The sequence below is a fragment of the Oreochromis aureus genome, linkage group 19, assembly GCF_013358895.1.
Source record: "Oreochromis aureus strain Israel breed Guangdong linkage group 19, ZZ_aureus, whole genome shotgun sequence".
In the NCBI taxonomy this organism is placed as follows: Eukaryota; Metazoa; Chordata; class Actinopteri; order Cichliformes; family Cichlidae; genus Oreochromis; species Oreochromis aureus.
This window is the reverse complement of record NC_052960.1, coordinates 25,968,560-25,993,291: the sequence shown is the minus strand read 5'-3', so window position 1 is coordinate 25,993,291 and position 24,732 is coordinate 25,968,560. Positions and strand designations below refer to the sequence as shown.

Below are 24,732 nucleotides of genomic sequence, written 5' to 3'. Positions count from 1 at the left end.
GTTCCTGTACACACTATGCCGGCCACTTGGTTATGGCGTTCCATGTATGCCTTGCCTGCTAGCATCTTGCACCCTGCTGTTATGTGCTGGATTGTCTCAGGGGCATCTTTACACAGCCTGCACCTGGGGTCTTGCCTGGTGTGATAGACCCCAGCCTCTATGGATCTTGTACTCAGAGCTTGTTCTTGTGCTGCCATGATTAGTGCCTCTGTGCTGTCTTTCAGTCCAGCTTTGTCCAGCCACTGGTAGGATTTCTGGATATCAGCCACCTCCTCTATCTGCCGGTGGTACATACCGTGCAGGGGCCTGTCCTTCCATGATGGTTCCTCGCCTTCCTCCTCTTTCTTGGGTTTCTGCTGCCTGAGGTATTCACTGAGCACTCGGTCAGTTGGGGCCATCTTCCCAATGTATTCTTGGATGTTCGTTGTCTCATCCTGGACTGTGGTGCTGACACTCACCAGTCCTCGGCCCCCTTCCTTCCGCTTAGCGTACAGCCTCAGGGTGCTGGACTTGGGGTGAAACCCTCCATGCATACCCCCCATACCTGCTGGGGTAATAGGCTGGCCAAAGGAGGAGATAGAAGCCACTGATATATATATATATATATATATATATATATATATATATATATATATATATATATATATATATATATATATTGCAGTTTGCAAGAATACTGTTTGAACCTCCATTTTTGACTCTTTGAGATTTGAAATTGCCCGATTCGATTTAACTTTGAGGATATTAAACAGATTAGCTGTCTTTTGTTTATTTTTATGTTCCTTATTAAATATGAAAGAATATTAAAGCCTGTTGTTTTTTTGTTTTTTTTTGGGTTGAACTGGAGACTGGCACATTATAAACTCATGATCCAAGATAAGCCTCATGTAATCTTCTTATTATTTATTTCCTGTTTTCAAGTTTTGTCCATGCCTTCTTTCTCTGCCCATTTAGTTTACTTTCCCAGTAACGTTATTTTCAGTTTAGTCACAAGCCTCTTCTCCTTCAGTCCCAGATAATTATACACTTTTGAAGAGACATAAGGCTAGTTTTGCGCCTGCTCTCTGGATAAATACCTCAGTGTCAGAGCTGAGGCCAATTAGTAGATAAGTTTGTCACTTTGGGAGCTGTTACATGGTTCATAGTCAGCTGTTTATATGAGTACACACCCAAAAAAGACCAGTGTCTCCCAAAGGCTTCTTGATACTATATCATCCACATTAAAAGGAGCAAACAAAATATAAAAGACTTTTATATGTCTCTTTTCTCTTAAGTTTTCCCCCCTCGTCAATTTTGTTCATATGTAAGATGGCAGCATTTATGGAGGATGATATTTTGTTTTCTTTGATTTTGCTAAGTACTTAATTTTATTGGGACAGATTTTAAAAAGTGTGTAATGAGTTACACTAAACAGTTACCATTAACAGTCTGCCTTTGCTGCAGTTCTTTTCACAGCGAGGTAATGAATGCAACTAAACAAACTGGAATATAAAATCTGTCACTCATACACAGACGGGAAGTTTCTGAAAAATCAGGTTTCAAAACAAATAAGCTTTCAGTTTGAAGTTGAGGTTTTTGATCTTCTCTGACAGCTTCTGCTTTCTGCTGAAGTGTTCTTGAGCAAGAAAGCCTCTGGTCTTTTTCTGCAACTGACCCAAGTCAATCACACTACAAATACACTGCCCAGGATGAAAATAAGATGGGGCTGATGGAGCAGCTGTGGGTCAGGTGGTAGTCGGTGGGTGTCTGCCAACTAGAGTGTTGTTGGATTGATCCCTAGCACCAACAGCCCTGTGCTCAAGTATCCTTGGGCAATATACTGAAACAAGATGCATCCGTGTGAATGTTAGATAAAAGCATTTTGTGTGTGATTGGGTGAATGAGACTTGTAGTAGAAAGTGCTTTCAGTGCTCAAATTGAGTAGAAAGGCTCTATATAAGTAAAAGCCCATTTACCATTTAGCTTTTGTTTGCAGCAACAATGTTAAAAATAAACTAAATGCACGTATATTGTTCTTTCGCCTTGCACAGACACTTCATGTTTCTCATAATCTGAAACATTGCATTTAATGCATTGCATTGCATTTAAATATTTATCTTCCAAATCCCTTCCTCAGGCACGTGGCATCAATGAGATGTTTTTTAAAAGGAACCTTTTTACACTTTCTCTCATATCCTCATATTGCTGAACAATCAGATAAATGTGCTTTCAAATAATGAGGCAAACAAATGTAGTATTCTTTGTGAGCCAAAACTTCAGAGGAAATACTTGTACATTCATTGATACGGTCATCTGCTCCAGGCACAACACACCTATGACATCCCGGTGATGCCACTACTGCCCACAGCTCACGAGAACTTGCTGCTGCCCCTAGAAGGCACACAGAAGTCGGCCAAGCACAGAAATAGGTTTTTGGGCAGAGTGGCCTTAAAAGACAGGAGCTATTACAGATTGCCTAAGACAGAACATGAACTGGGGTGGTTGCGTGAAGACACACACAAGAGAAATAAAGATATGTATTTTTAAATCGTGAATCATGCAGAGTTACTTAGGTGGTCCAAGAAAAAATACAGGAATGCAACAGGTCCCACTGCAAAACAATAAGAAGGCAGAAAGCAAGTAGAAACATCACAAAGCTTCAAGGATTTCCTATTGTCTTAAGGTTTGAATTTCAAACCTTCTTTTCTTAACACTTTGAATTACTTGAAAATCCAGCTTCCATCAAGATATATGTAATATGACAGAGGAAGGTGACAACCTCATCCGACTTGGGAAATCCAGAGGCATTCCCAAGTCCAATGAGGTTCATATAATCTCAGGGTCTACTTGGGATTCTCCTACTAGCTGGATGCCTGGAATGCATCCAGAGAAAGTCACCAAGGAAGCCGTTGGACAACAGGCAAGTGCTGTTAGTCTAAACTGCCACTTCATCCCCTCATGTTTCTTGTGCTACAGGTCTTATCCATCTGTCCCAAGGACATGCGGGCCGACATCTGTGTCCATCTCAACAGGAAGGTATGCAGTTATTGTTTTATTTATATCCATGCATCAGTTCTGTTACAGTGCTTAATCCACTGATGAAGGCGCAATAATGTGTGTCTCAAGGTAGTGGAAAATAAGTTCATGCTATGATATGTAACTGTATGTGTCTGAGTGAGTCTCTTTAATAGCTACACTTTGGCAGACCTTTCAATATGGTTGGCAACAAAGTTGAGATTAGAGAGGCGTGTGCACACTGCTGAGAGAGGACAGAGTCTTTTTCTTGCTGGGGCTTAGCGTAAACTTGGAGTCACGGCTTTGGCACAGCTTTAAGTCATCCACCTGCAGCAATTATACACTTGTTTTTATAATGTCTTCCCTCATTCTAGAAAAATCAGCTGCTAGTGACAACTATCATGTCTTATGTTAGATAAGAGGATGACTGGCTGCCTCGACCGGTTGGGGGTAAGGGGAAAGAGAGAAGGGCATAGGGAAACAGGTCAATACTCTAACTATAGAAGAGATTGTGTGAATTAATCATTAAGGAAAATATGCTCGGCATACTTTAAACGTATACCAATCAAGTAAATTTCATTTGACAAGAATCCAATAAATTTAATATCTTACATTGTCCTTATATAACAACATTACATGAACAACTTACAGGTAATCAAATTACATAAGTCAGCGTTTTGGGCATAAACATCTTTTGAATGTAATGACAGAAACCCCATGTAATAAATACTCAGCTGTAATAAATATTTTCCAAAGATCTGAACTGGACTCCAAACCCATACTGAACAATCTCCATGCATTCTCCACAGTGAGGCTGTAGCTAAGGAGGGAGAGCAGGTCATCTACCAATCTCAAGGGTGGTGGTTCAATCCCTGGCTTCTCCAGTCTGCATACCAAATGTCTTTGAACAAGACACAAACCCCAAGTTCCTTGTATGAATGCGTGTGATTGGTAGACAGATGCTTTTAGCTATTTGGAGCTGGACTTGTTCTTAAGTCAAAGTTTATTTGTGTAGGATATTTTATGCAACCTCAGCTGACCAAAGTGCTGTATAGCTTATACAAAATATACAGTATAATAAAATATACATTATAAATAACGATTACTAAACCAACAATAAACATACACTGAAAATCAAATAAAACAAATTAAAGAGACACTCTATTGAACTCGACCTAAAAGCAAGCAAGAAGAGATTTTTAGAAGTGTTAGAAGTAAAATGACTGAGAGACTTAGGTTAGGTAAGCTGCTCCAAAGATTAGGAGGCACCAATGAGAAGGCTCTAATGCCTCTCCTTTTAAACTTGGATCTAGGAATATCCAAGATCAGCCGGTTTGTAGACCTCAGTGCAAAAGTTCTGTTAAATAAGGGAGTGTCAAACTACTGACACTCCTAAAAACAAATAATAATCCTGAAATGGACTGAAAGCCAGTGTAAGGAGGCCAATATGGGTCTAATGTGCAAATAATGACATCAAGAGGCTAAGAGATCAACGGCACTGTCATACCCATCTAACAGGTTGGGTTGTCCAACCTGTTTTGTTCCGATAAAGAAAGTTTGTCTCCACCTATGATTGTATATCTCCAGGATAGTTCACTAGTGCCTGAATAGAAGCATGGCTGCTGGTTTGTCTATGCAAACATATCTGTGGGTCATATACAAAGCAGTGAATGATGTTATGCTTTTTTGACTATACAGCATACCGGTCATCAGGTGCTTTTGTTACATAACTGAGTGAAGGTTAATTGTGCTCAGAGTCTTTTAGATATCACTTAACATGCAATGATATTGTTCTCAAAACTCTAGGAGATGTCAAATGCTGAAGTGGCGTGATCAGAGGACACCTTCAGTTGGGTAATTGTGCTGCGTGACAACCGTCTCCAATGACAATTAGTCAGAAGTTACTAAAATTAGTCTTGTCATGCAGTATGGCTGATTTTCAGTGTCTCTTCTGACATAAAGCTCACGCGCTACATTCATTTCAAATACACCTAATTTTTCAGGGATGTTTGACTATGATAAAAGATTGTGAAACAGGACAAGAAGACATTCTGTTTAATTGTAAGAAGAAATTAAAGCTGGATGTCATTTAGGAGTTTCAAAGGAAGAAGATATTGTGCTTTGGTTTTATTTCACAAAACAAGTGGAATTTGTTTCTTTAAAAAAGCAGATTTTAGTTTACTTTTACCACTATTTCATGTCTTAAGTTGTTTTTTTCCCCACAAAAGTTAGAGCAAGATGTGAATACAGTATTAATTAAGCCCCACATGTTTTTCAAAGTGATTAACAAAAAGAAAACAGGATAGGACAAAATCTGAACCTCTCCTTTTTTCTTCCTTTCAGTTTTGATATGAAGCAGCTCATAATATGATGTGAACACTTTAACGGTGCCACACTAGATACATTTCAGGTGTTGTATCCCTTAAACCTCAACCACTTCATACACTCACATTGTGTTGCAATTTGCTGATGGTGTGCTGCCTGCTGTCCTGGCAAAACAAGACTCCAAGAGCGAAACCACAAAGACGCGACACTGAAGTTTGAGAGATGTGCTTCTGAGCGATTATTTTAGATGGACACTTACATTTCTGCTTGAGGGCTTCAGGTGATTGACAAGGAGCACTGATATAAAAACACTCTTGCACAAACCAAATAAAATCTTCCCCTGGTGCTCTGATGGATTATCTCACCGGGTGGAAGCGGTTTCATTTTCTCAAGGATATCAGAAAATGTGTACTTCTGCAGATAGTAAAACGAGGAAGCAACGAAATCTAGTGTGTTCTTGTCCACTTATGAGATGGGAACTTTTTTTTTTTCAAAGAAAACCCTCCAAGCCTCCTGTAGTGTGTCTGTGTTCCTCGAGCATCAGCAATCCAAAGCCGTTGAAAGAAAAACTTACTTTAAAATTTGGTCTAAAAACTGTCATTAATGCTGAAAAGAAAAAGAAAAGCCGGTGGTAGCAGTGTGATGCTTTGAGCAGTGTTCCCCTGGGAAACCTTGGATCCTGCCATCCATGTGGAAGTTACATTGACACGTACCACCTACCTAAGCGTTGTTGCAGGCTGTGTACACCCTATTCCCTGATGGCTGTGGCCTTTTTCAGCAGTATAATGCACCACATCCTGTCTGGTCATTTTTTTCCCAGTCTAACTCTCCGATCTGATTCTCTTATTCAGGTGTTCAATGAACATCCAGCATTCAGGTTAGCTAGTGATGGCTGCCTGCGCTCACTGGCAGTGGAGTTTCAGACCACCCACTGCGCACCAGGAGACCTGATCTTTCACGCCGGGGAGAGCGTTGACACCCTCTGTTTCGTGGTGTCGGGGTCACTGGAGGTCATCCAGGACGATGAAGTCATTGCCATCTTAGGTACGTGATCACTGAATTAATAAAATATTGTGTTTCTTAGTTTGATTCTGACAGCTTTGAAAATTGAACTTTAATATTTGGTCAAAAAAATTGCAAAGCATCACCTTTTCTTTTCTGACCTTTAAGCAACAAACATATTCACATAGTCATCATTTGGATATAGTGCAATGTTTGTAGAAAGTAGAAATTCTTAAATTAATTATCATTGTGCAACAACAACAAAAAAGTCTTTCTCAAAATGTAGACTGAGGTAAGGAGATTTTCATGTTCAAAGCTGTACATGCACAATAAATACTGAATAGGGAAAAGGGACACATTTCATGAGAACAGTTCATGAGAACCCAACAGGTGAAGTCAGGAAGAAAATTTCATTAAACACTACTTTGACATCTGAAAATGCAGAAACATAATTTTGTGTATTTTGGGCTGCCAGTGAGAAGGTTAACCAGGTGACAGGTGGATTTGTTAAATTGTTTGATCTCAAGATTCTTTTAAAAGCAAGAAAACCTTTATGGTTTTTGTGCTTTTTGACCTTTAATATCTGAGCAGATTTCACAACACAACAGGTTATGAAAACCTCTCCACACACATAAGATAAACAAGTAGTTCTTTAAAAATGGGACCTGCTGTTTTTATACTTGACTTTTAAACTTACAAACAAGAGAAAGTACATGTGTGGGCACCCTTCAGAGACGAGCCACTTTAATAGTTATGTTCAATCACGTCAGTAAGTTGACGTCAGTTTGGACTTTCAAGTGTTAAACACAAACAGCGTGTCTCTTATCTGCTGCTGTGCATATTGCTCTCCGCTGCCTTGTACTGTATAATATTTATGAGTTAGAGAAGAAAGAGAGAAGAAAGGGAAAATGCTTTTTATTGAGGTGTGCACAGATAGCACTGATGCTCAAAGCATCCAGTGAAAGGCGCTTTCTCATAATCATCAGCGGGCCCCAAATGAGCGTTTACCAACAGCGAACAACAAGAACAAAAGATTATTAGTATGAAGAATGAGTGCAAAGCTGCACAGCAAAAGATCATCTGGTGCATGTGCAGAGGTTTAGATGAAGTAGCACATGCACATCCACAAAAATCGCTGTTATGATCTCAGTGATGGAGACGCTAGTATGTAAAGGGTGAGAGTGTGACATTGGTGTGATGGTTATTTTCCTATTGTTAGGATAATGTTTCCTGTGCTTCCTGTTTTGAGACAGACTTGTTGAGATGAACGCGAGTTCTAAAACACAGATCTGTGTGACAGCAAAGTACAGAAAGTTCTGAACATGAGCAGAAATACTGCTGGAACACTTCTGAGCTGTTCAATTACATTTGGGGAAAACGTTCACCAGAATGCAGGAAATAAAGTGCCGATCGCTTGAACTTTCCTGAGGTGGACCCAGCTCCTCTGTCCAGCATTATTTTGCCTTTCCATCGCAGCCTGGGATACTTGGACATGTCTTCTTTAATAAACAATGAAACAACCAGAAAAAGTAAAACTTTTCACAGCATCCATTGGTCAACAGCTGCTTTTGCAAGGCAACAGGAGCAGCTTTTGGTGTACTGTTCAGTGTAGGCAGAGCATGTTTCAAACTTTAGAACAAATAGACTGTTTAGTAGAACTGAGGTACGAAGCAGGTTCAACACACTCAGGGTATCTTTCTACCAGCTGGACTGACTCACCCTGACCCTGAGAAAGATAAAAAACTTATCTCTATCTCTATTGTTAAGGGCAATTGTTAAAATTTCCATAAGAGAGTTTTCGTTTTTACGCCTCTGCCGTAAAAGCCAACAGGGTATTGTCGTCACAATACAAGGCGATATGGACGCTCAACTTTGTGAATGCAACAACATGAGAACGAGGTGACACTTTTGTTTGCAGCCACAAGGTTTTAAAAAATCAAGCAATAAAGTTGCATATAGGACTCTGTATTTATTACTGATGCTTATTCAGGAAAACAAAGACTTGAGACACTATTAAAATGTTTTAGCTCCTCCTACTGTCTGATTTGTCAGTAAGCGGACACATTACCACATCTACAACTGCTAGAGAAATGTGTCTACATAAGCAGCTGTGCAACAAGATAGAAACTACAGTCTGCTACAGGCAACATGAGAAGAAGAAAACATCAACTACTCTTAACTTCTCTAATGTAGCTGCATTTCCAGGTGAAAAGGCTGAAATGAACCAAGAACAACAGGATTGGTGAGCGCTGCTCCACGAACTATCATCTGTGAATTGATTGAGAAGCAACCCAGGCTGAGAACTTCCAGTTAAAAGAGGATTCACAAAGAGATATGCAGCCTGAAGGAGAACAAGGTGACAATAGACAAACTCAGCAAAGTCACAGCATTCTACAAAGACAAACTCTTTATACTGTGTGCAAAGAAGAAAGCTGAAAATGCAAAGAAGGAATTGTTGGAAGTCCAGACAACACTGGTAGAGGAGAAGATGAAAGTAATGGGAATTAAGACAGAAATAGCAGACACTGAACTTACAGAGAAAGTGTAAAAAAGCCCTCAAGTGGCTGAAAAGGCAGGAAAAAGAAGCAAAGGAAATGTTACAAAGGAAAGTAAAAGAGTTGATGAAGGTGAAGGAGCAGGAGAAAAAAGCCCAGAACTAGAGCTGCATCTGGAGCTGCTTCCAAAAGCAAAAAAAAATCTCCCAGCAACACAAAGGTGGAGGAGATGAAGGTTCAGCTCAGGCTGAGCCATAATTTTCTATTCTTTCCTCCTCTCTCCACTTCTCTCTCCTTTAAACAAGTAGTTCTCTTAACTTTTCCTCTATCCCCCCTCTACCTTCATCTTTCAACCTCACCTCCTTCTCTCTACACTACTTCTAATCTTCTGTTCTTGTCTTCACCTTCCTTTTCTCACCTTTGAAATGAAGATCATAATCTTCATCACCCTCCAGCCAATAAGTATTTCTGCATGTGCCTGCCTCTATGACACTACACATTGTGGTTATAGAGGCAGGCGCATGCAAAAATAGTTGTTATGATTTCACTTACGGGTGTTTTTAGATATACAGATAGATCGATCTATCGGTATCTCTATCTATCTATATATCTATATATATGTAAACAAAGCTACAGAAAAAAAATATATATACACAATTATTTTCTGTAAACAGTCTTTAAATTTGCAGTTTTTATGTTTCTTTCTTTGTCTTTCACTTTCCCTTCCCAAGCATTATTTGTAAACCAGCCATTCCCAAAATTCCGACTGCAGTGATCTTTTTTACATATAAAAAGTTTGTCTCCAAATCAGGTGACCTCTTTTTTTATGTCTACTGATGCTAACATCCACCTCCGTGTACGAGCTTTTTATAGCCCAGATGTGGTCGTAGTGGATGTCTTTTCATCGTCCAACATAGACTCATTTTAGATGCCTGCCTCTATGGGCTCTGCAGTCTCATGTTTCCAGAAGCTGGAGCACATGTTTTCTATAGGTGACCAGTGAATTTTTCACTTATCACCTGCGGCTGAGACAATCAAATGGCATTATTGGAAAATGATCTGGAACAGGATGCCACCTTCTGAAATGGGACTAGATCACACCAGTTATGTGCGAAGGAATGCAGCGTGATCAGCGGACAAGATGGCGTGGGCTCTTGGCGCTTGATGTTCAAATGTTAGGGAATACAGTAATCCCTTGCTGTTTCTGGCATGTAATATTGTTAACTGCTATAATGCAGCTATGGGTCTCACGTAGATCACCAAATCAGTTGCAGATGAAGGTTACGGGCAAAAATACGTCAGAGTGGGCCTTATTGTCTTATCTGGTCTCTGCAGAGTCTCCTTTTGTGTTGCCTCTTTGCTTCCTTGACATCATTAGGAGGCTGCAGCAGGCGAGGAAGCAGCCTGAGGTTCATAAAGAGCATATTAAATGTTTGATAAACTGCTTCATCTAAGTGGGGTCATTAATCAGTAAATTGTCAGCTAGTTGTCTGCTGATACTGTGGAGACAGACAGGATAAAGATTGCACTGAAATATATTTTTAACATGGTTGTGTTTGTTTTACACTTATCGTTATATCTTTAAACCATGGCACTGACATTTTGAAAGCATAGGGCTTTACAGCTCCTCACTGTTCAAATCAGAGTCACACAGAGAGTCTACTGATTCTACTGCAGCAGTGAAACTCTGTTCTTTCAGTGTCCAAACTCTTAAATCCAGTTAAATGTTAAAATGTGAGGTTAGAATGTGCTCTTTCAGAAAGATTTTGGAGACCACATCAGTGCTAACTGGCAATTATTGTCTCCTTTAAAACTGATTCAACCCAAGTTTTGCTTGATTTTCATTTTATATTCCTGAGGAACCTCCTGATATTTTTGTATTAGTTTGCAGCAACCTTCTAACATATTAGCCCCCTATTTAATAGGCTTAAAATGTACCTCGACTGAAAAAAGAGCAAGGCCATTATTTCCAATCACCTCTGTTTTAGAGTTGCATTTATAATTATATTTGTGATGAGCACTCTTGTTTTTTATATTCTGCTCCTGTTTGCTTTTGAGTCAACACTTCCTCATTCAGTGCCACATTACAAAGAGCACCTGTTTAGGAGGCAGAATCCCCCACAGGTGATATGAATCATCTGCTGAACATGTCAAGTTCCATTAACTAGATACTTGAAATGAAACTACAGCAAATCTGAGTTAGCAATAAAACTGAATGAATGAAATAATGAAATGAAATGTGTCAATAAGATGTAACAAATCAGTAAAATTGTATCCCTCTGAGATATCGGCCACGTGTCCACACCCATGTAAAGTTACAGAACAGGATCGGTGGTGTGTTAAAGTTTCCAGCGCTCTCCTCACTCAGTAACTCTTTGGTCTCTATGGTAAATGGTTTTCTACTCAGTTGAGTACTCAAAGCACTTTCTATTGCAATTCTCATTCATCCAACCACACACGCATTTTTACACTGCTTTTATCTTTGCCTTGGCACTTTGTAACAGCTCAACTTGCTCATTATAATAGCCCTTATAATCATTAAAACAGTGTCATTACTGTTGTGATAATAACTATAGACTCATTATAGACTCTTAGAATCAGACAAAACCACACAAACACACAAAATATCTTCATGTATGTAATTTATGTATGTATGATAGCACAAAACATAGTTTTTAAAATGTATTTATATGTTTTATATAACTAGATAAACAGACAAAATATGACTCACAACGACTGCATGTATAATGTAACATGAGGTATAGAACACCTTGAAACTCAACGATCTTTGAATATCCTCGCCACAGGTGGTGAAAGAAATAATTAAGTACTGTTTATTGAATTTGAAAATCTCTCCACAGAATTCACTGTGGGTAGCAACAAGCCCATCTGATCCTAACTGGATTGCCTGCAAGTTGTTGTTAAAGTTTGTGTTGCATAGCAACCAAGAAAACGTCTCCTCAGTAGCGGTGCTTAGGGCTGCAACTCGTCTTTTGTGCTGGAGAACAAGGTAGCTGTCTGATCATAGCCTGCACACTGAGAGGAGGATGGAGGGAGGCCAGTGTAGGTGTAAGGAGAACGACAAGATCTTGGAAAGGGTGAGAAGAATTGCAATAAATAGTAAAGGTTAAAGGAAGCAAGATAAGGGTTTTTTCTGTATGTTCCTGGCATGAAAAGAAGGCTTCACTTTAATAATTGCCTCCTTCTGCAAAGTTTTCCTCTTCGGACTTCTGTCCCATTCTTAGCCTTTTTTCCTTTTAGTGAAAAAGAAAAGAAGTTGTTTCAGCACCAGAGCTCATGGTGGGAAACAAGGACAAGAACAAGGACAAGACAGGGAAAGAGTAATGTATTATAATAAAGTAAGCAGAATGCACTATAGGATGTAAAGGGACAGCAGCAGAATCGAAGAAAGGAAAGGTGGAAGGGAAAAGAAGAGGTAGCTGTCTGATCATATCCTGCTAAAGAAGTGAATCCTTCTAAAGAAAGTGATTTCAAAATGGAGGAATAAAAAAAACGCGGAATGCAATGATCCTAGGTGGAGAGCGGAAGAGAGAGTAGACTGCAGGATAGAAAGGATGAGGAAAGGATGAAGGAACAAAGGAAGGGGGAGAAAAACACAGTCGACTTATACAAATAAAATAATAAAAAGGAGATGGAGGGATTGATGGTAAAAAGAGGGAAGGAGAAAATAAGTATGATCATACAACTTAAAGAGAGAAGTGAAATAAATGGAAATAAGGTGAGGCAGAAGGAGGGAGGAGCAAGAAAAGGAGGATGAAGCTGTTTTGTGCTGGATGTGGTTTTAGAAGCAGTGATTTTTCCCCAGGCTGAGTGGTGAGGCTGCTCCTTGAGCATGTAACACACTCTGCTCTCATTAGTGTACAGTGGCATCAGGTGGACACACAAGTATGTGCACACATATTCTGGAACAACAAAGATACTTGTGGTAATGCCAGTGTGTGTTTTTAAAATGGCTCTTTAATGTCTCCATACACAGGCTGTGGAAACAGATTTTCTCTTGAGGGACAAATAAAGTATCTGAGTGTGGAAATGTGGAAGCGTGGAGAACAAAGACATACAAATTAACACACATAAAGTAAACACACTACATATAGTCTTAACTCCATTATTAAATATGTTAGGGGAAAAAATTACCAGCCTTTTACGGAGCCCTGCAAGGCACCTTGGAGAGAAAAAACAGAAGTGCTTTTGCGTGATCCTGAGAAAGAGTTTTTCCCCTGCATTTATCGTACTTCCATCGGTACCCGTGAAGCTGTCCAGCTTACTGCAGCTGGTTGTCAATGAATTCAATCAAAACCATCATATGCCTTGCGATGAGTGTGTTCCCTTACACCAAGAACTCTCTACAGATGTCTGTCTCTTATATAAAAACCATGTGTATTGCAAAGTGCTGATTTAATGTCCTTATAGTTTAGGCCAAGCTCAAAATAAATATCTATGAATCTCTCCCGTGGGTGAGCTATGATTGTTTCAAGGGTTGGACTGGGAGAAAAAAATTGGCCCTGACATTTTTGGTCCAGGCAGCCCACCATGACAGCTCAAATAAATAAACAAATGTATTTCATTTTGTTTGATTATTGATATTGAGACTGCAGCGACTGTGAGGAATTGTTACTAGTTGATTTTAGTACTACTGTTGATGGTGCAGCATCAGCAGCCCCGACAGCTAACATTTGCTGCATTTATTTTTAGTTTCTCAGCTTTTCAGCTTTCATTACTTCTTCCACACTAAACTCTGTTCTATAAGGTGCTTGAACACACAGCAAAAGTGATGCTGAGCAATACAGTGTCTGTAATAAAAAAGAATGAACCTATGGGCAACTGTCAGAGTTGTGAGGCTGGTGCACAGCAGCCCTTCAATTGATCCATCAGCCCAAAAGTGCGTCAGCCCACCGGGAAATGTTCAGCATGCCAGATTACCGACCAAGGACTCAGTACTGACCTGGAAGTGCTTGCAATTAAATTAAAAACTTTTGCAGGATTTTGCAAAAGTACATCTTTTTTTCCCCAGTGTACCATGTGGGGCTCCGTAGATTTGTCATATCAGGTAAAATCTGGGAAAAAATTAAAAGGTTCATCCAAAAAACAAAAATTTTATGCTATGTACGTTACATTACAGACATGATGTGTACGATGCGTTGTATGAAAACCAATTTTTGTGCGGTGGCACTTTGGGGTAACTGGAATGTGTTACCATGCATAATTCATCAAACACCAACATAGTACCTGATGCTAATTGTCCACTTGTATAAAATCTGCCAAACAATTAAGATTTATTTATTTATTTATTTATGTTTTACACAGATTAACTTTTGGTGTTATCTGAATATATTTGCCTTTTCCATCATATATGTAAGGATTTTAAGGCCAAAAAGGATGGATTTGCTGCTCATATGGTTGGTTCTAAATTTTGGATTATTAGCAAAAGGACAAATCACTCTAAAGTCCTCTACATTTATCAGAATTGCTTCAATTTCATCAGTTTTCTGATCAGGTTTCATTTCTATTTAAAGAAAAAGAAAATGTTTCCCCTCCTTCTTTCATCCAGGCATCATAGACTTGGAAGAGCAGAAGAATAAACAGGGAACTGCTCACAATCAGGCTTTTAGCCTGTATTATATATTTATTGATTTCTCCTCTGGTATAACTCTGAGAAAATTTACTTCTTTTTTTCCCTCAAATGACGAGCTGATTAATTTTTCAGATATTCATGCTGCTTTGTTATGAGAAGGGGATTTTGGTCTGGATTCTTATTCATATAGCAATATGTTCTGGCCCAGTGAGAAACAGTGAGCAGCAGGAGATGAGCCTCTAATCACATACAAGTGTGCATTGGCCGCATTACAAAATATGGTACTAAGAATGATCGTGGAGCTTTGTTGATGTGTAATACATTAAAAGAGGAATATATTAGAAGCACAGGTTAAAGAGACAATGATAAAAGGGAACCTTCCACAGAGAGGGTAATATCTTTTTTAAGGCAGTGCTGCTTTTAATGACTATCTCAAGAGTGCAGTGAGATAACATCTGAGTCAGAGTAGTGATACTTAACAATTCACCCACAGTGCCAGTATTTTTTCTTATTATCAGTATTAATATTACTAGTATATTCATCTACATCTAACTCACTGTTGTTATGAGTTCTTCTGTGTACAAACTCAGCTTTATTGCTTGAGGTGGCTTCAGGCAGACATTGGCCACACCCTTAATATTAACCAATATAGTTTTACTGAAATCTGCTATAGACACCAGGCTGTTAACATGCTTATTTAACCTGATATCATGGCATGTCTAAGCATGTATTAGAATTCACTGAACCTCGCAGTTTATGGTGTGTTTCCAACTACTTATCAACTAAATCCAGGTACACCAATTAACCTTCTACTCTAATAACTAAGACTGGATACTGTAGCCTCAACTCTGAAGTTTACCAGAAACTCAAATACAAAGACCAGTACCTACTCTACTCTTATACTCCCACCACCTAACATAAACTTGGGGTAGTCAGGACCCTAAAATTCTCAACAGAAAACGTTTCCTGTAAGGCTCAACGAAAGAAATGGAACACAACATTGCCATCCCTTATGTTTCAGGTTTGTCAGAGAAACTTGGGACAGTTTAATTAAGTTTGACATCCCAGTGCACTTCAGGCCCAGCCCACCGTCAGACAAAATCTGGTTTGCCCCAAGGACAAAACTCCTAAACATAAGCTACACAACATAGTCTATGCTGTGCAGTGTGGTGAAGCGCGCTGAGACCTTTACATAAGACAAACCAAACAGCCACTCTACAAATGCGTGGCACAACACCTCAACAGCTACCTCAACATGTCAAGACTCAGGTGTATATCTGTACCCAAAGAAGAACATTCACATTTCTGACCATAAAGACAGATGGTTTGAAAGACGAGCAAAGGAAGCCTTCTGTATCTACTGTAAACAACCATCATTAAACAGAGGTGGTGGCTTACGACACCAGCTGTCAACCACCTACAATGCAGTCTTGAGATCCCTTCCCAGGTGCTTAAACCCTCTCAGACCTTCAGGTGACCTTGGTTACACTTCATAAAGCTTGTGTAAATACTGTGGACATTTTGCTGTAAGCAGATACAGCAACATTCTCTAATTAATTCACCAATTATTTTAATTAATCATCTCATTAGAGTAAGTAGTGTTGATTAATACCTTGTTTGTCATGTTGGGACTTTGAGGCAGTTCAAGTTCCTGTTGTTGAGAATAGAATGAACTTAATTATATCTTCATTAGAAATTATTAATCATTCATATCGACAACATTTCTACAAGTGGACAGTTTATCTGTGGCAAGGCCAACATGGGCTTCAAATGGTAATAGTGGTGCTTCTAATACAGTAAGGACCATTAATGCTGCTGTTGGAGGATATCAGTGTCACTGCAGCTGTATAACTATCTCCACCTACTCGGTTCAGGATAATGGGCTGACAGTGGTTACAGCAGCATCAGCACACCGGTTCTAAGTACCACCTTGACATGTATCTTATTGGACTGCCATCAGGTTGAGCTGCACTGCTAGATAAAGCAATAGAAGGGCACATCCACCCACAGGTAATTTCTTTTTCTGCTGATGGGGGATACACATATGTCAGAATGTTAACTGTGAGTTGGTGTTTGCAAAGAGAAGAAATTCTCCAGTGTAATTCATTTAGAGCAAATCCATTCATCTGCATAAATACCACCGGATAACACCGCATTTGTCTCAGTGACACTGATGCCTAAGAAAAGCTGTGATCTGTTTTGATTCTTTTTTTTTTCTGGTTTGTTTATGTTGGCTAAGATTTGGCACCCAGCGAGTCCTGTAGGATTCCAGTGGGATCAAAGATGTATTAGTGTACAGTGTGTCACAGAGGGTCGGGATAATACGGGGGAAACAAACCTTGGAAGTAAATTCAGCAGGGAGGAATTAACATCTGTTGCTTTCTCTGCCAAGGCTGTTTCAGCATGGGGTTCCTTAGTGAAAGATCAGAAAAAAACAAGACTGTTTTCCCCAAATTGAACATTTAAAGCCCTCAGACTATACTGAAACAGTTTCGGGATGAGATGTGATTGAACAAGTAAACTAGGTTATTATGAGATCGAAGGTAGCCTGTTTATTGGCATTCTAAAATCAGGTGATGATGAAATGCACTTCACATTCATTTAATGTAAAGTTATTTACTGAGCTGTGATTGATTTGTCTCTCATAGTTTTCAATGTTTTTAGTTTTTATGTTGAAATAACATGAAGAAAGAAGATAATTGTACTGTTACACCGCAGCGTCCATGGAATAGGAAAGTAGTGTTCAGAGGTCCAAGCAAAGTTTGGACACACTCTGACTGAATAAAGTTTATACAGGGAAACCAGGGCAAATGGGTGCGACTTAATCTAAAAAAAATTGAAACAAAAAGCTGAATTCTAGCAGAAATGTCCCAACCTACCTAATTATTCTATTTAAAAATAATAAAATGGAAGTGGGGCCCCTGACCCCATCTAAGTTAACAGAGAGAAAGGTCTAACTCTTGGCTCATTCTCCAGGAAATAGCAGGAGGATAAAGAACTATAAAAAACAATGCTAAAGAATTCTAACCCTACCCTGAACTCTGTTTCTCCAACCCTACTAGTAACCTCACATAAAGTTACAAAGAGCAAAGATTGTTTAAGTGCTCATACTAAATCACAGCGGCCTTCAATGGCAAGTTGACAGCACTTAAAAAAAACACAGAAATATATATATATATTCTCAGGGTGCAGCATAGAACTATGGCACTGATCCAATCAGTTGGTGACAGAAGCCAGAATGGAGCAGAAGAGGAGGAAGGCAGGATGAAGAGCAAGTGCATGCCCCAATCAGGAAAAGGGAGCACTCCCTCACAGCATATAAAACAGTCAAATTAAAGATACTACAAGAGGAAGGAGTGCAACATCCCAGGGCCATGGTAGTACAATTTGTGGTCTGGCCCGAGAAGCCAAAATCATTAAGGCTGGTCACAAAAGCAAAGGTGGAGTAAAATGTGGGCTTTGTTTACAGGCCATGCTGTAACATTTTCACTACCAGCCATCTGAATAAGCTGTTCTTGTGAGGGTTTTTTAGTCATAGATGGTTAAATCAGATCAAAATCTGGATTGCAGAAAAACAGAAAATGCTGAACTGTTGTTGAGGATTATCTATAGTAGAGAAAACCAGCCACACATACATTCCAAATAACAAGAACAAATATTAGAACATGCTAGTCAGCTCTATTTCCATTTCATCATCTCAAACTTTTGATGCCAGACTGGCAGACCAGCATATGATTGATGAGGGCAAGAAAAATGCAATTTGCAATGTATCTGTTTAGAGAATGCAAAATGGTAATTGCCATTTTAGGCTGGTTTATAGTTTTAAGCCTCTAATGTGGTGGCTGCTACAACCCATCAGCTATTTGTTTCAAAGTCTGCAAGTTTTGCTGTGACCACAAGTGATACTAATTCTTAAGCTTAAGGGTGTGGTTTCATTAATTAACAGGTTGCAGTCACAAGGGGCTTGAGCCAGTTTTCTAATTAGAGTCACAGAACAACACTTAAACATGGGTTATCTATGGGCAAAGGTAGCCAATGTGGGGCCTGTAGCAATTTTGCCCTTTTGGACCCCCAAGAGGGAATTCTCTGGGTACCTGACAGTGGGCTTGCTTACAGAAAACCCTCTGTGGCTGCTTTGTGGGTTAGCCCATACAGGCCTCATAGTAGTTTTACCCTGAAGGTCCCCCATCACAGTTTTCTGTGGGCAACCCATAATAGTCTTGCCCACAGAAAACCTATATAGCGACCCAAAATAGCCCACTGCAGGCTCTCTGTGGGCACACCAATCTCTGCCCCAGATTAAATTATATGCTGTGCTATGAGGTAGAATCTGCAACAAAGTTTATGCTTCAGTTTTGGTGAGTAAAATTCTAGTATTTTATTAGTCTGTTACTTGCTACTTATTAGCAGGTATGAATGCAACTTTCTAACAAAGCTTATCAGTGTTTGCTGAAAACTTAGGAGAGAGAGTTGATGATTTCTTTTTTTTCTGTACACCACTTTCCTTTTAGCAGTCAGGCAGAATAATATGAAGGCTTTAGATGTGTCTGAGTGATCAGGAGCATTGCAGAGCCTGGAAATGGGGGTTATGGCCCCAATGTATCCATCTTCATCCATCTATAATCTCATTGTAAGCGTTAGATTCAGTGCACACATTTCCACCATCTTCAGCACCCCCTGGTCCGCGTGACCACATCCACATCCAGACTGCTAATTGGCAAGGAACTGTGGGTCTCCAGGGAGCTCATTCCAGATGAGTCCTGCTGCCTGAGCCTCTGTTGGATGTTCAGAAGGAAATGGGCCCTCAGGGGTGCAAAGGAGGGATTGTCAAGATGAGATTCACTCACTCACACACCCACGGTGGCATACATGCTTCATTTTGCGACTGTATGTTGGAAGCAGTATACGTATATTACTCAGCGTGTTGTGACAGCTTGTGGACAGTGTGGACTGCTTTTTGTCGCGTCTTATCCAGGTCAGCTGTCAGAAAAATGCTGAGACGATAGTTGTGGCAGGTTTGACACAGATTTGAGTCTCGTCTTCACTTTTTTGAGCTCAGAGTGCACCTAGATGTCTTCTGGGAAAAGTCATGCTGAAGCACCATTATATTCTGTTTGCTGCCTATTTAAGATACATTGATTTCATAATGGGTCATTTTTTAACTATTTTTGTGCTTTATAACTTATTTTGTTTTCATGTCAGGAAACACAGTGGGGTTGGAGCCTTTTTGGAGTCGATCAATATGTTTGTTTCATGTTTGACTATCAGGCACAATTGAATTCATCACTCACAAACATTTTTTGATGACATGATGTATTCGTTCTTTCCTATAATTGTTGTTCTCTTCCTGTGTTGTTATTATGACAACAAGCATGGCACTGCTCAGGAGGTGCTCACAAGTGTAAATACTCATTCATCTGCTATACATATATACGTCTGCTATATGTCATCTACTTCGTCATCCACAAGGTTTTAGCTGAATTTTTTTATTTACTAGGTCATAACTTTATAAAAAGATATTTTTAAAATTCTACTATTCTTCAGATATTTTCCCTACTGTATTTTTTAAAAAGATTTTAAAGAGTTTATGAATCTCCTAGAAAAAAACAAAGGTTATGTAGCAGCCTCGTGCATACTCTGTCATGCTACTGCAGTTATCTTCTGTGTGTGTAGGTATTTAATAAAGTTTTTTAAAAAGTACAAAAAACACAGGTAGTGGCTACAGTAGATGTTTTGTGAAACAGTTGGTTTTACTTTTAGTTAACCTGTTGTATGGTATAGCTTTGCTCTTCTTTGCAACTGGTTGGCAGAGACCAACCACTGCACAAGCAAGAGTAGCCTACAGAACAACTGCACCACATGATTTGTACACTTGCTCCATCTGGCAATAGAGGCAGCTAGATGGGCTGTCTGTAGCTCACCCAGGTTTACCAACAGTGCCAACATGCTTATAAAACACTTGGAATGCTCAAGTGGAGTAGAATAGGGCTATACAAGAACTATTTACCATCTACTGACCATACACATCATGGATGGTGAACTTTCTATTTCCAAAGACTAAGTGCTTCAAAGAAGTTTGCTATACTTCAGAAATATTGATCAACACCCAAGAGTGAAGCAGAACTCTACAGTCAATGTTTCAAAAAAATTTTCCGTTTTCTTCTATGGTTTATTAGTTATCTAACTGCCAACATAACTGTATCCATACCCACTACATGCCAGCTGCCATCAACTTTTAATGATGTACATGGTCAAATCAGCAGGTCTGATTGCTATGGACTTGGCCAGGTAAAACTGTTGCTAAGGAACAAAGCGTAGACTGAGTGTGGTTCAGACAGAGATTTAATGTCATGTCTCATTAAATATTAATGTAATTCTTATAAATGACATTTCCATGCTGTGTGACCATTTAACTCATGTAAACTCACACTTTGGTGGGTGGTGGTAAAACACAGAATAATGCAGCAATGGTGTATGTGGCTCCATATCAGACATCCACACGGTTGTTTGTTGACATACTCAGAAATTGCTAGTAAATTACTACATCTCAAGTTATTTATTACAAGAAGCTTTTATAGTATATTCAGCTTTTATAGATTTTAGGCCTCATTCATTCAGGCCTAGTGACAGGTCTAGTGAGTGGTAGTTGCCAGAAGCTCGCCGACAGCTCCCCAGTCCTATGTGACTGTGCTCTACATTGTATTCATGCTTTCTATCAGATACTGTGTAAAGGCTTCTCTATTTCTTCAATTAAACTAGAGATGCGCAAATTGCAGTTTTATCGGCCGATTGTCATTTACCATTTTTTATAAGTGTGACCTGCGGATACTGTATTTTGCCAATTATGATTTTCTTTGTATGTCCAATAACTGACAGCATAGACAAAGAAAAGTCAGCTTTTCTTAAATGCAAATTTGTGTTTGTATAATAAAATAAATTATTAAACATGGAACTTCTCCCAAAATGTAAATTGCAAAATAAAAAGAGCTGCTGTACACATACAGAGATTTATTTTACTTTACCAAACAAAAGCAGATACAACAGATTGATATAACAAAACAAATCTTACATGATTTTCCAGTTACATAGATAACAGGACAGGATTTCTCTTTCTTTCCACTGAGAACACCAGCTCGTTCAGCGCTCTTTTTAGTGTGTTTGTGCTTGTAACTCATTGTTGGTAAGCATTTCCAACATTAGGCTGTGCTGTGCCACAGCAGTAGGAATCTGAATAACTTGTATAACTTCACAGCATTAATTTAATGATTGTGTAGGGGCATGCAGGGCTTGCTCTGTGCTTTACCTCAGGTGTCATCTTTGTAAACAATTAATGTTGCGATAGTTATCACTGATGAATAAAATGCTCTTCCTGTTTACTGTGTCCTCAGGAAAAGGTGACGTGTTCGGAGATGTCTTTTGGAAAGAAACCACTCTTGCACATGCGTGTGCAAATGTTAGAGCACTTACCTACTGTGACCTCCACGTCATCAAGAGGGAAGCTTTGCTCAAAGTTTTGGAGTTTTACAGTTCCTTCGCCAACTCTTTCTCCCGCAACCTCATCCTCACCTGTAACTTGCGCAAGCGGGTAAGATATTCAGCTCTTTGTACGTGGTACATAAATAGTAATAATAACAGACATCACTCCACTTTGCAGTCTGACAAACCTTTCTTGCTGCTTTCTGTGTAGGTGGATTTATTTATGACTTCTTCTCACATCACTGACAGTCAGATTGTTCTTTATTTGACTTCACAGTTGGTTTTAGAAAACCTATTCTCTAAAGCCAGCTTTAGAAATATTTTTTTTAGATTTCCATATAGTTGAAAAGTAAACAGGTAAAAATGAGAATAGATACTAAACCTCACCAGTTCTGCCAAGAAGAGAAGAATGGTCAAACATTCAGCCAGAATTATGCAAAAGCTGTTGATGGCTACCAAAAGTATCTTGTTGAGGTGCAGCTTTCTAACAGATAACCAAAGATTAAATGTCCAAGGGTGTATGTATGTGTTTGACCCTGTGTGTGTGGATTAGGGAAAATCCAAAATAAACTCAAACTTGTAGAGTTTATTTCGGATTTGGATAAAGTTGTATGCTGTAAATCCTTCCACCCTGTAAAAAGATCAGTTTAAGAGATCATTAAAAGCTCAAAATTACCATAAGTACATGACCTCAACTGTGTATAGACTCACCAAATAAAACTAATAAAAAACTCATTTTATAAATTCACGCAAAAGAAAAAGGACCCATACCTACATCTTTGCTTCATTAATAAGTAGACAGTATTGTTGTTTCACTGAAGCTGTTTTGACAACAACTGTACTGATCAGTGCAACAGCACAATTGACTCATAGTTTTTCAGACTTAGCTGCTATTGACAGGGTCAGTAGTAGTGCCACCTAAATTTTGTTTTTAGTCTACCAACCCAAGCTGTCTGCTCCTCTGGCCAATAGCACTGAATTTTTAAAACACTCAGGTGAAGAGAAGCACACAGCACTGCTTATGTACCAGAGGGGCCGTTCTGTGTTGTTGCGAAACAACAGCTAACCCTTTTACAGTAAGGTTTTTGAAATATTACAGCTTTGAAACACTAACATGATATATCTTCAATACAACTTTCTTTGCTGGCACAGCCATGCTCTAGTGACAAATATATCAAAACACAAAGTTTGACATTTGTAGTCACGAGTCCCCATTTGAAGGGAAATCTTGTTTTTATGTGACAAGTCTGCGTGAAATTTCTTGCATTTATAATATCAAAAACATTGCAACTGGAAAACCTATAACAGATTCAAGTTCAGGTGTCATGTACACTACTTTCTATGTAATGATCAATCCTTTAAGTTCAGTTTGATGGCTTTTTTGGAGGCATGCTGGTGATAGTGAGAATGAATCTTTAGGTTGGTTAGCTTTCTAAGTTTTTTTATTCACTGTAATAGTGACTAAGCAGTGTGAATGTTCAACACCAAGTATTTTAATTTCTGACGCCATGCTTTACTTGTCAATTTCATGCATATTTCATGCATATTGATATTATTTGGAAATTTGAAAAGTTTTGGCACTGACATTCCAAATAAGAGAAAAGTTTGGCTCAGCTAGGGCTGAATTCATTAAAAACAGATCGATACAGTTGAACTAATTTGACTTGCTAAATATCTTATAAGTTTTCTAGTGCAATGTGAGCAGACTTGTAGCCTCAGCGGTTTTATGACCACAGACATGTGTTTTTTGCCTTTTTACCAGAGAAACATGATCATTTCTGATACCATTGCTCGTCTTTTGTAAAACCATTCAAGCAGAAGTTTCACAGCCACACATGAGGCTTGTTGTTTAATTTTTTAAGGATTTCTGTGCTCTTTTGAATTTAGCAAATTTGAAAGTACGGGCTTGAGTCCTAATCAAACACTATTCTCTGCCATTCTGGCACATTTTCTTTTTTTCTTCGCACACATCATGTTGTCTAATTTTCTTTCATAACAAGTCTGTTGTTGTTGTTTACTTGTCCTGTTTCATATTTCATGGTTCCTCAGCTCAGTAGGGTTTTTTTTCCTATGGCTTAGGAAGTGTGGCTTAAATGTAATAAATTATACCTATAATACAGATAGCCTCATTGTGTCCTGCACGATTTTGTCCATTTTTATTGACATTCAAACAGGAAATCTTATCTTTCTCTGAAGTAGGTTTTACTGCAATTTGTTTGTGTGGCTTTGAATATGTAGTTTACCATTTATTGATGGCCACATGAACACCTTTTATTTTGTCCCTTAAACCTGCAACTAGAGTACATGAGCATGTTGATGTATATTGTAACTAATAGCACAAGACATTTTTTATTTTGGATAATATGTTTACCCTTTAACCTTGCTGCCAATGCCTATGTATTTTGGCATCTTCCCACCAGAATAATCTATAATACATAGTATACTGTCAGTTGTTTTTTATATATGTATGTATTCAATTCAATTTTATTTATACACGCCAAATCACAACAACAGTCGCCTCAAGGCGCTTTATATTGTATGGCCCTAGCTGAGCCATACATACAGAGAAAAAAACCAACATTCATAGGACCCCCTATGAGCAAGCACTTTGGCGACAGTGGGAAGGAAAAACTCCCTTTTAACAGGGAGAAACCTCCGGCAGAACAAGGCTCAGGGAGGGGCGGGGCCATCTGCTGCAACCGGGTGGGGAGTGAGAGGGAAGGATAAAGACATGCTGTGGAAGAGAGAAAGAGATTAATAACAAGTATGATTCAATGCAGAGAGGTCTATTAACACATAGTGAGTGAGAAAGGTGACTGAAGAAGAAACACTCAATGCATCATGGGA

The 24,732-nt window shown here is 39.0% G+C and overlaps 1 protein-coding gene across 1 annotated transcript in view; it reads left to right on the top strand.

Annotated features, from left to right (window-relative positions):
* The window catches only part of kcnh5b (potassium voltage-gated channel, subfamily H (eag-related), member 5b), a 114,279-nt gene extending 92,166 nt beyond the window's left edge, over positions 1–22,113 (top strand). Inside the window, exons 10-12 of the mRNA XM_031727504.2 lie at positions 2,956–3,015; positions 6,171–6,363; positions 21,798–22,113. Coding sequence (XP_031583364.2) covers positions 2,956–3,015; positions 6,171–6,363; positions 21,798–22,096 — 552 coding nt within the window. The 3' untranslated portion in view covers positions 22,097–22,113. The remainder of the gene's footprint in view (positions 1–2,955; positions 3,016–6,170; positions 6,364–21,797) is intronic.
* The last annotated feature ends 2,619 nt before the right edge of the window (positions 22,114–24,732 follow it).